The 12,711-nt window shown below is 46.3% G+C and overlaps 1 protein-coding gene across 6 annotated transcripts in view; it reads right to left on the reverse strand.

Moving 5' to 3' along the window:
• Window positions 1-12,711, reverse strand: part of Rgs6 (regulator of G protein signaling 6) — a 523,367-nt gene that overhangs the window by 35,426 nt on the left and 475,230 nt on the right. For all 6 annotated transcript variants that reach the window (XR_009057823.1, XM_057782284.1, XM_057782282.1 and 3 more), the window contains exon 15: window positions 10,912-11,098. Coding sequence is in view for 5 of the 6 variants with exons in the window: in XM_057782284.1 (XP_057638267.1) it covers window positions 10,912-11,098 (187 nt within the window). In the remaining variant the exon portion in view is untranslated. The remainder of the gene's footprint in view (window positions 1-10,911; window positions 11,099-12,711) is intronic.

Here is a 12,711-nt window from a genome sequence, read left to right on the forward strand (position 1 = left end):
TGTCTCCAGACCACACCTGCTCCAAATCAATATTTTGCTGTGTTGGCCTTCATTTGGTAATGTCCTTTCTTTTTAGACAAAACACTGAACCTCTGGTGAGATGGCTGTGTGTGTGTGGGGGGGAGGGGGTATTCACATGAATGTTCGAGGCCCTGGGTTGTAAGCATGCGGAAGCAGCTGACCCTCTTAAGAATATCAGTATGGGTCTTCCTGGGCTGTGGGTTCCTAAGGTGGCACCGACCTCATCTTCCAGCTTTAGAACACCTTGCTGAAGTGGGAGCCACTCAGCGGGGATGTGCATAGCGGCCAAGAGCCCTCCTTGTGATTTTTCGAGTGTCCTATTTTTCTTTCTGCAGGTGTCTGTGCCTCACTGTGGCCCTCCATTTCTTAGTTTCCTGGTGTAATAGCCATGCTTGGGGAGCTGTAGGGTCCCTTCAAGGAACACGAGGGGCAGAATGGGATGTGGAGAGGGGGGGCAAAGGAGAGGGATCTGGGCCCCGAGCCAGAGGCTTGGATTCAAGTCCCCACTTGGCCCGTTTCTAGTCCTGCCAATCACACTTTCGGAGCAGAAATAGAAGGAAAAGCACTACAAAATGATTATACATGTCAAGTAATAATGATAACCTTGTGTTATGATTGTGTGTGTGAGAGGCGGTGTGGATGAGACAGAAGGGGGAAGATTACAGAGAGAAGAAACGGTTTGGAGCAAAGAGGACTGGGAAACAGAGTTCAGCTGCACTTTGTGCTGCCGATCTGAAATAGTAGTGAAATAGCCCCATTTTACAGACAAGGCTGCTGAAATTACACCAGGTGGGATGCCTCGTTCACTGTTGGCAGAGAGCACCTGAACCCAGAGGCCACGCTCCTCCCACCTTGGCGTGCTTGTTTTCAAGGCTTTTTCCTCTTCATTGGTTATAGCCTAAAGGGAACCAGTGTCCCTTGGCCGAGTTACAGTGCACCCTTCCACGCATAGGTGCAGGAGTGGGCGGAGCTTCCTCCCCAAGTCTTAAGTCTGGGTCAGTCTAAAGCTAGGCATTGCCCCTTCTCACCATCCCCTGTTGAGAGCCATCCACCACCACCACTGTTAGCAATGGAAATGGCAAAGACCCAGGCTCTGGTGTCTCAGAGAAGTGCAGATCCCAAGCAACTTGCCTCGGACACATATGTCTGGGTCTTTGAGTTTCATCTTTCTAGAGACTCTTAGCTGTCTTTAGCCAAAGATCTTTAAGTCTTGGGCATGGTCAGCTGAATCCTAAGGAAAATTAAATTCTTTCAAGATGGGTCTTACAGGACACGCCACATGGAGGTATGTCGTCACAGCTCAGCGTCTACTCAGAGAGCAAAGAGAACAGGAGCCAAGGCGACACGAATCGCAATGAGCAAAGACTAATCAGGCCAGCTCGGTGACCGTTTGGCTGCTTTTTGCAGCACTGGGGACTGAACCCTGGCCTTCCCACATACTTTATAGGCACATTCTCTACCCGTAAGCTACGTTCAGAGGCCCAGGGATGCCTCTCTGGATGACTGTTTTAGGGATATTAAACGAGAAGCCTCCATCTGGATTTCTTGGGCTTTCTAAGAAGACGGGGTGGGGGGGGAGGGAGACAGTGGGGGGAGGGTTGTTTCCACATAGGGGGTCATTTGAAAGTCATATATGAATGTGACAAAAATGATCCCTTGCATTTATCCTGCATGGTATCTTACAGATACAACTTAACTGGCTCAAGGCACAGGATTTTAATGCTGTTCTATCTCTACTCTGCGAGAAGGGCAACAAAAACAGCTTCAAATATCCCCTCCCACCTCCCACATATTGACATGGAAGCCTGTTTTTCCTTCCCTCTTCAAGAGTTTGGTACTAAAAATTTCTGCTCAGAATTAGCAACACAGAAACTCCAGAGTTTAATTCTCTGATCCCTTCTCTCCAGGAACTCCTGGTAATAAACAGAACCGGCTCACAAACAACTGATTTGTTTTTTGCAGACTCATCCCTCCCTCTGCTGCTTGTCACCCTAAAATAACACCACCCACAGAATCCAGTGAGTGACCTCAGAAGCAAGCTGTGACAGGATTCCCTAGTGATTGTACACGGTGGACTGGGATGTGTTCTCTAACAGAGTGCGAGCACCAGAAAACAGGCCCACACCACCACCACCACAAGGATGGACAGATTTCCCCAGGCTCAGAGGACTGCTTAGGACAAACGTGAAACCTTACTCCTCTATTACACTTTGGCTTTCAAACAAAGCAAAGGCTAGACAGCTTGCATTCCTCCACCAAACTGATCTTCAACCTCTAAGTTCACATACTCACGGACACTTTCGGCAAGAGGCTTCCTGTCTGCTCATGATGGGTGAATTTGATGGTGTCTGTTTATCACCCAGACCTCATCCTGGTCTTGAAGTCTTCGATTAGTCCATGAATGAAATGTGGACTTCAGAGAGTTCTGGTCACGTAGATTGAGGGCTGTTTCCAGGAAGGGACCTGCCTATACAGCTGCAGATTTCCAGTGCCTCGAACATCTGGCACATAGTGAATATTCCAAGTTTTGCTGAATGTAAAATTAGACACATAATTTAGCTGGTCCTTATTGATCACTATGGCTGTTTCTCAAGGCTCTTTGAAGTTGAAAGCTAAGTGACAAATTGGCCCCCTCCCCTTTACCATGGTAGACACAACTAAGAGTCCATGACTCAAGGACATTGCTTGGTTTGTCTGCTCGTTTGTGGGGGCAGAGTCTTGCTATGGATCCCTGGCTGCTCTGGAACTTGCTATGTTTATTAGAGTCAGTCAGACTTGAAGTGGTTTCCTTGCCTCTGATGACAGGCAGGAGCCACTATGACCAGCAAGACATCCGCTTCTGGAATACTTGAACCCCCACACAGAGTGCAGTTAGGCACTTACAAAAGGCAAAGAAAACTGATTCCTGCTTCCATCAAAGGTCCAGACACTCCAGGTGCAGGGTGGGGATGGAAGTCACAGAACTAACATAGGTCAGGGAGGCAGTGGTGCCGGGACAGTTAAGAAGGCAAGGTGGGGATGTACACACCATAAAGCCAATGAGGGAGGTTACTCTGCTCGATTCAACTGCCAGTCTATTTGAAGGACGGGTTTCCGATTCAACCCGATCTCAGTGACCTGTTTGCTCTGTTTATAAGAATGATGGGTGGCGAGGTAAGCTCTGTCTTACGGTGACGAGCCGCTCAGGCCTCCTGTGTCCTGTGTAATTCCATCACAGAGGTCACCCCACACAGGTCAAGGCTTTCCAACTCAAATGGAGGATGGATGGTCACAAAATCAATAGATGGAGAATAGACAAATGATCGAATGACCTAGAAACACAGTCCTTGGATCATCCTCGGTTTCTCTGAGGCTTTAAAAACAAGCTACACAGCCACCAGGCTGGTCACTGGACTCCTAACGCCTTTCAGAGCCCACAGGGGCTCACAAGACAAATGCACTCTGGGGACATTTGTTAGGGGCCTATACTTCCCCTGACTTCTTGCCCCCTAAACCTGCTAGTGAAGCATTTAGGTTAATAGCAATCCCCAAGCTTCAGATCTCTGTCCAGCCCCAGCCTTTGGATTGAAACCATCTGATTTACCTTCTCCAGTGTTTTCTGGGATGAGTAGTTTAGGATGAGCATGTTCAAGTACTGTCCGGGACACTCAAGGACCTCCACAGTTTGCTTTCTTTGTTGTATTAAAAGAGAGGGTCATTATATAGTCCAGGCTAGGCTAGAATTCACTATATATCCCAGGCTGGCTTTGAACTCATTGCAGTCTTTGTGCCTCGAGCTCCCAAGTGCTGGGACTATTAGGCATGAGCTACTACCGGGTCCAGCCCATATGTGCAAGAACAGTCTTATTGATAGAATTACTTTGCTTTATTTTGAGACAGTGTTTTACGATGGAGCCTGTCTTTTCCCCCAGCTTTCTGTGTAGCCTAAGCTGGGCTTGAACTCACAGAGAACCACCTGTCTCTACTTCCCCAGTGTTGGGATTAAAGGAATGTGCCGCCACCGGTTCTGGTGGTGCAGGCTGGTAGGATTTGCTAAAGAAGGCAGAGGCAAGTGGATCTGGAATTTGAGGTCAGTCTGGACTACACATTTTAAACCAGGCCGTGTGGCACACACCTTTAATCCCAACACTGGGATTAAAGCAGAGGCGGGTGGGTCTCTGTGAGTTCGAGGCCAGCCTGGTCTACAAGAGCTAGTTCCAGGACAGGCACCAAGGCTACAGAGAAACCTTGTCTCAAAAAAAAAACCAAAAATAAAATAAAAATAAATAAAAAATAAAGGAAGGTGCCGCTGTGCTTTTGATCTCAGCTTGGATTTATAAGGAAATACTAACGCCACTATCATTTGTGAGGTCACACTTACAAATCTATAGCATTTACAATCTTTTCAAAGAATTTTCAGAGCTTTTGGTTCCTCTGATTTTTCTAAACTCCTACGTAGTAGGTTCTGGAAAGATCTCAGGGTAAGTTCACTGATACCCTGTAGGGAAGAGCACAAAAATCCAGCCCTTAAAAACGATCTATGGCCCATTGACACCCCCCGCCCCCGCCAAGTCTACAAAATCTGAAGAACACAGAAAACAGCTGAAGGGTTTAACCGCAGCCCGCAGGTCACGTGTCTCTCTTCGCTCTGCCTGCTCACGGGTCACCAGCACTGGGCACTTGCTTTCGTTTTCATAGGTCACTGTCTTAGGACTAACTGTGGTAGCCTGACAGAGTTCTGATCTCAAAGGAGAGTGGCTCTAAGGGTGTAGGGGTCATTATCCCCACTTAGCAGATGGGTAAACCAAACGAGGAGAGAAGCGCAAAGGCCTTAAATACACAAGCCTGTGTATAGGGTAGACACAGGATTGGGCCTGAGCCCTGGCCTCTGGAGACTCAAGTTTCTCCCACTCTCAGGGGACCAAACAAACCCTCAGCACTAATATGCCAAGCCAGGAAGGGCTCAGCTGTAGACTCCTGGCCACAGTCTGGGAGAGCTCATTCATAGTCTTTGCGAGTCATAGGTTGTTAAGGGGTTTTACGTCCTTTCTGTCTCTGGAAGCTCTGAAACGGTAACACTCTGCTTGGTGCAGGTGACTGAGCTGGCTAGGAAGGAAAAGCTGTGGCTGTCACAGTGTGGGCTTGGCCTGTTTATGAGCATACTATGCTGACACAGGAATGTCCCCAGAGATTAATCACAGTGTTGCTGCAATCAAACCAGGATGGAGTCCTAACTTACCAGAGAAGCTGCAGTGTCACGGTCCCTGACCCTCTGTCTTTCTGCTTCATTGAAGCTTTTTGACTTTCATGCTGAACTGCTCGGTTCAAACTAACAGCCTGTGGCTCCAGTCTGGCTCTCGGGTCAGGGAATCTTTTTCTAATAGTTAAAACAATTATGTTTCTATATGTGTGTGCAAAAAAGGATGAGTTGAATTTCATTGTCAACAAAGACACTTTGGGGGACATAGCCACACACATCTCTGTATCTCTGTCTCCCGCACCCATGTTTTCCATTGTGACATCATAGCTGTTTTTGATTGGCAAGACAGAACAGTTGTGACATAGACCATGTATCCTATAAACCAAAGTTTATACTATCTTGTCATTCTCATGACAAGTTTAGTTTTTTTAATCTGCTCTCTCATTTAATGTAAAAGACAGAATTACCCGATTTTCATAATCCTATATGGACTAAGCTTATATCCCTCCAAAATGCATGCCCTTGAAGGCCTGACTCCCCCACATGATGGTGTTGGATGAAGGTTAGGTCTTTGGGACACAATGATATTTGGATGAGGTCATGGGAGTGGAGCCCCCTGCTGGGGTTGGGGTTCTTAAGAAGCAAAGAGACCAAAGAGCTTTCTCTGCTTGCTCATAATGACCCAGCATAAAGGCAGCTGTCCAGGAGCTGGGACAGAACCAGCACCAAGAAACATGCAAGCACTTCAATCCCAGAGTTAGCTCAGGACCGAGATGAGCAAAAGTTCCCGTAAGTCACCCGGTCTGACGCTGGGTCCCGGCAGCCTGAGCAGACCCAGCACAGTGAAGCGCAGGTGTCTCCTTCACGATGGCGGATGGCTCTGAGGGATAATTTGATTTATAGTTTTCCAACTTCAAAGTTGTGTAAGAGCTACATGAATCTCATATAAACCATATGCTGAGCTTTGATCTTCTCCCCGGCTGGCTATGTGGCAAGTAGCCCCTCCTAACGCTGGGCACAAACTATAGTACAGCTCAGCCACAGGAGCCCAAGAGAGAAAAACCGAATGTATATGTTCCCAGTGTTCTCCGTGCCTCCACGGCGCTCAACCGGACACTGGGTCAGTGAATGCATTAATTGAATCTTTTGAATTAATGATATTTCCAGCCTAACCATGAATGAACTGAAGTATAACACATAGTAAATCAAGGGACATCTGTATACTGAGAGAAGGGTTATCTCTCTGTGCTTACATATGAAAGTATCTGAAATTTTGACAAATGTGTCCTGCATAAAAGACCAAAACACATTAATGACATTAGGAAAATAAAGTAGTAAATGCTTTCCCTTCATTTCTGTGGACCAGTCACTGCGGTCACCTGTCTCTTTCTATTTCGCCACCTCTTACCCGAGGCAGAAGTTCTGCTATATCTCCGCTCTGTGGGAGAGGGAAGGAGACTTAGGGGATTTAGGTGTCTTAGTTACTGTTTCTATTGCTGCGGTAAAACACTGTGACTGAAATAACTTGGGCAGGAAAGGGTTTTATTCACCTCACAACTCCCAGGTCACACCCCGTCACCGAAGGGAGCCAGGGCAGGAACTCAAGGCAGGAACCTGGAGGTGGGAAATGAAGCCCCCCCAATGGAGCTGTGTGGCATACTGGTCTACCTCCTCATCTACCCCAGGATCATCTGCCTCTGATGATCCCACCCACAAGGGGCTAGGTCCTCCCACATCAATTATGATTCAAAAAAAAAAAAAAAAAAGCTCCACAGGTCTTTCTGGTAGGGTATTTTCTCACTTGCGGCTCCCTCTTCCCAATGATTCTAGCTTGTGTCAAGTTGGCATAAAACTAACTAGGGCATTAGGTGGCATTCCCAAAGTCAGGCTGCCAGGGAGACCGGATATTTGTATGTGGAAACACACGTAAGGAGCAACAGGGAAGAGGCTAGGAATGAGAACTGGCACAGGAAGGGAGCTTTATTTAAATTTATAGAAGTTAGGTCTTGATACATCTTCCTGTCTAGTCTACTTCACAGGCTTGCTTTGGATATAACACATTTGAAAAACCACATAGAACTGTACTAGTGAAGACTGGGTATTCAATCTCTTACCAAGGCACAATGTATTTATTATTTTTCAGGTTCTCTCATCAAATCTCGTTTGAATAAAGAAGAGTCCAAGCATCCAGGAGGGGAAGACTGGTGGAGCAAACAAACTGTGGCTCCTCCATATCAAGGAACACTACGCAACAGTAAAGAGCCAGGCAGTGATGGCATTGTCTGGCTCTCAGACTGCTCTGTGCAAATGTAGCAGGAAGCAGATGAGCAGTTACACGTCATCTGTGGGGTCCTTGAGGGCCAGACTCTGAGCAGAGGAAGGAGGGATGGAGGTAAGCAGGGAGAGCTTGAGGAGAAGCCCTCTGCAATTCTAAATCCCAATGAAAATGTCAGCATGAATTCATAATCTCTCTCTCTCCTTCCCCCCTCCACGTGTGAGGTGGTGGGGGCTGGTCTCAAACTCTGATCTAGCTCCCTGTATCAGTCTCCCAATTGTTGGAAGTACACTCTTGCCCAGCTGAACATATCCTTATTGCAGATTACAATATATTTCCTAGCTCTGTCCACTAAAAATACTGAGAAAAGACCAACAACTTAGCACCCACGAGCACTAAGTGTCCACAATGTGGCCCCTAGAAACCATTTGCCACTATTGTGGGTTCTTAGAGACAAGGCTTCTTCCAGGTCTAGGACAGTGCACAGAACTGTGGAGGCATCATGCTATTTGGATGACATTAAAGATTAATAGGGTCATATCAGAAGGAATCAATTGGCTAGAGATTCTAAAACCCAGCATCAATTAAAAAAAAATCAGTAAAATAGATCATAAAACATATCAAAAGTGTTCAAATTCATAAGTTTAAAAGATGTTGAAAACAAACAAGCAAACAAAACTCCAGTCAGCCACCAAATGAAGTTGATACCAAGCCATTCATTTTGTTTGAAACTAGAAATGAAGAGAAAGAATAGAATATTCTGCTCTTCTTACATGAATGGTGATACTAACTAGTTAATTAACTAGAAGCTGAGAGGACTGCTTCCTTTTGGAAGCTGTGCAACTCATCAACAAGAAGAGGAAGATAATAAGAACATCACCAATTCACAACCCTAATTAACTTCAGCAACAAACACCCAAAGTGGTTGAAATCACAAATACACATACACAAAGTGGCTAAAAATCACACACACACACACACACACACACACACACATGACAGGAGACATTATTGCATTCCTCCTGACAAGACAGCACAATAAACTCCACAAAAGCCAAAGCTAAATCCAGTTAAATATAAAAATCAAACACCCAATTGATAGGAAATATTGGGTGATAGAGAAACGTGTGTAGCATGCAGGGCTGTCACCGGAAAGATCCAGGTGGGAACCCTTCATAGGATGAAACATGCACAGGGATGGGAGGAGAGAGGGAGAGAAAGAGAAAGATGAAATATAGATAAAGAACACCCTTGTTGGTCTACAGTACTGTGCAGCCCTTGTGCGGAATCTGATTTTTAAATGGTGTTTTAGAAATCATGTATGGGACTATTAAAAGTTCATACACTTATCTGCTGTGAGATAATGCTCTTGTCCACTGTAAGGATTTGTCACTTGTATTGGTTTAATACTGTTTAAACCATTTGGTTTAAAATGCTGATTGGCCAGTAGCCAGGCAGGAGGTATAGGCAGGGCAACCAGACTAGGAGAATTCTGGGAATGGGGAAAGGCAGAGACACAGTCGCCAGCCAGATGCAGAGGAAGCAGGATGAGAATGTCTTACTGAGAAAAGGTACCAAGCCATGTGACTAAACAAAGATAAGAATTATGGGTTGATTTAAGTTGTAAGAGCTAGTTAATAATAAGTCTGAGCTAATTGGCCAAACAGTTTATAATTAATATAAGTCTTTGTGTGTTTCTTTGGGACTGAACAACTGTGGGACCAGGTAGGAGAGAAACTATCGTCAATACTTACCTGCTGGCATTAAGGAGTTATTGGCATTTTATTAAATTGTGGTAATGGTAGTGTGGTAACATTAAAGGAAAAAAGGACATTCCCCCTCCAAGCAGTCAGGTAACATGCAGGTGGGGACACAGCTCAAAGGAGATTATGTACTGATGTCCATTGAGGTTGGATGAAGGCTCATAAAGGTTTGTGTTTCTGCCCATTGCCGGCTTTGTGTTCAAGAGTTCCCATGAGAAAATGCTAAAGAAAACCCTTCCTGTGTGCTGCTTGGAGTGACACCCGGACTGGGAGCATCATGGCTTGACATCAGCATCTCTTTCTGAAGTTTTGACCTTATAACCTCACAATGGCTTCTGTGTTTCAGGCCATGTGTGCAGGGGGTTCCCAGAGAACTTCTCCATTCCCCTCCTTACTGAGTCACACCAGTATTGTCCCCGAGAGCATACACATATACACAACTGTGCTGGGGGAAGAGCCTTCATGATTTCAGGATTTAACTCCAGAGCTACAAAGAGCCCAAAGGCCTCGTGATGTCACAGGGAGGAGACTGAGTGTTTGGTACCAAATCTGCCCAGCACAGGCATTCCGTGGGTTCAGGATGGAGGAGAGAAAGGGTACGTGACAGCTGTTTTCAGCCTGAGCTCTCGAGCAAATGACAAGGGACACTGAACATAGCCTCGTGCCATTGTTTGCAGTGGTGTAAATGCATAGACTATCCTAAACGATGTCATTGGCAGGGCAAGCCTCTTGCATTCTCTGCCTGCAGCATCAGTGAGCATCCTAACGGGGCCCTGCAGAGTTGAGTCCTTCCTCTGGCCATCATTTGACCCCAGAGCCTACTCCTTTGGGGTCTTCTCACACTGCTAAAATGGCCTATTTATTTGTCACCCGGCCCTGGGCCTTGCTGAGGACAAGTGGCTTTCATCTGTTCTTTGTGGTGTCTCTCTCCATTCTCCAGGGCCTGGAATATGGAGCTGCTCAGAATCTACTAACTGGATGGGGTGGTCACCATGGAAGCAGTGCAATGGGGCATGACAGTTGGACGGGGTAGGCTTGACTCTTGATCCAACCAGCTCTCAATTCCTACTTTATGGATGTTGCATTGTTTTGAATCTACTCCTGACCTTGTATAAGAGTTTAGATTTTGTACAACATCCCCCCCCCCCGGAAAAGATAAAGCAAATAAAAATGGTTTCACAACACATAGTGGTTTGACTTACAATGCCTTGACTTTACAATGGTGCATAAGCAATGGGCACTCAGTAGAAGCTCTACTTCAGATCTGGATCTTTCTCTGACTATGCTGTTTGGTGTGATCCTCTTTCTAGACACTGGGAAGTGAGTGAGCTGAAGCTCCCAGTCAGCCTGTGCTCCTGAGGGAAAGAGCTGGTCCCTCACAGGGTTCTGTATGCTAAACTGTGAGGCCTACTGAGTGCATTTTAAAAGGCTGTTTCAACCTATGACAGGTTTAGCAGGATGCAGTCCCAGCTAGCATTCTAAGTCTGAGAACGGCAGTGTTCGGTTACAATTTCCCCCTGTACTTTTCTGGAATAGCCTTGACTAGTGGACTTGTTAATAGTAAAAGCTGATATTCTAACTAGTCATAAAACCTCTGACTCGTATCAAAGGGTCGGGCTGTGAAGTGGTTAAGGAACGCCTTATGATACGATGATTTGGATCACTGAGCAAACCTGGGCATCTTCAAATGTGTATCTGCCTCCATCCTTGACATTCTGACTGGTTCTCTCATAGCTGTGGGAATCCAGGTTGATGGCACTCGGGGCACCTGGAGCTAGAAACTCTTGCCAGATTTCTTCCACCCTCTTGGCCACGTCCTGTAAAGGCTGCTTCTTGAGGTCTTGGACAGTCAGCCAGAACCTGGAGTGAAAGCAGAAACACGGTCAGTTCTATTTGGACTCCGCTAGAAATGGCCCCAGAGCTCACGGGCATCCCCATGCCTGCTTCGATGCCACATGGAAGTTCCATGGGGACTGCTCAAAGTGCAGGGCGTATTGTTGAGGACAGAAAACAGGAACACGTGAGAAGATGAGCTTCCAGAGACCACAAGAAGTTCTTTATCCTCTGCCTAGAGAGTTTGCAACCCAGTACAACAGCCACTCAAGCTAGGGAATTCCTGTTTGGTGTGGAAGGGCTGTCTTGTAGAACGCTAAGCAGCCGCTTACCCCCAGTTCACTAGACGTCACCAGCATCCCTTAAACTGCAGCAACTAACTAGCAAGTATCTCCAGACGTTACCAAATGTTCCTGAGAAGTACGAATTCTGCCAGGTTGAAAATCAACCACTTTCCATTCAGGTTTCTATATAATGTGTGTTCCTTGTCAAATCTGGCCGGGCTCATTTGGGGGCATCAAAATAAGGAAAAGGAGCTTGGAGAGGTGGCTCAGCAGTTAAAAGCACTCACTGTTCTTATAGAGGGCCTGGGTTCGAATCCCAGCATCCACAGCTCACAACTGCCTGTCACTCTAGTTCTAGGGATCCAGTTCCTCTTCTGGCCTCCACAGGAACGTGCAATGCACTTACAGATGATAAAATTAATAAAATAAAATTTTAAAAAGGGCATGTCACAAAAGCAGGCAGAACCTTGGAATTATAAAAGAGATTTGGTCTGGAATGAATCAACCATTCATGTTAGAGAGGAACAAATAGGGCCATTCACATTAGTACTGAACATGGTGCTGGGCTCTTAGTAGGTATTCAGTACTCAGCACGGTGCTGGGCACTAAGTAGGTGTTCAGTACTGAACATGGTGCTGGGCACTTAGTAGGTATTCAGTATTCAACACGGTTCTGGGCACTTAGGCATTCCATAAACAGTTTGGAGAGGGTTTGTCTGAAACATAGCTGAAGGGACATCTCTACCAAAGATTCTCTAGAGAGTGGGAGAAAAAGATCTCCCTCCCTGCGTTTCCCATCACCACGCCATCATCACTCCTCAGTCTGGGAGCAGCTAATGACAAGCCCCACATGAGCGCTGTTCTGCAGAGAGCTGCAGTTGCCAGAGCCAAAGCAGCTCCCAGGCCCCGAGGATGATCCCAGGGCATCCTATCACAGTGACCCAGCACTGGGTAGCTCATTCTCCCCTGCAAAGGGGCCAGGCCAGTGTCCCCAGCGAGGTACTGCAGGCTCCATGTTGTATGGGTTGCACAACCACAAGTAATAATAGAACACATACTTTTGTCAACGAATGGAGAGGATGAACGTAGATGAACCAAAAGGTAGAAAGGCCACTCAATCTGCCATAGAATTTAGTCCAGAGTAAGATGTACTTGTTTTTTGTTACTAGTATTATTATTATTTTTAAGGGTTAGCACGTTTTCCTGCTGCTCAGGGAAATGGTATCGAAGTCAAATGTGTGGCCCAAAGGCGCCACCCAGCGGCAGACTGAAGTACTGTAGCCCCATTTCCACAAGGCACATTTGGGTTCCCGTGCTTGTTTTTAGATCGATCTCATCTAATAATCTCTGGGTTTCT

Source organism: Chionomys nivalis, chromosome 10 (genome assembly GCF_950005125.1).
Source record: "Chionomys nivalis chromosome 10, mChiNiv1.1, whole genome shotgun sequence".
Taxonomy (NCBI): domain Eukaryota; kingdom Metazoa; phylum Chordata; class Mammalia; order Rodentia; family Cricetidae; genus Chionomys; species Chionomys nivalis.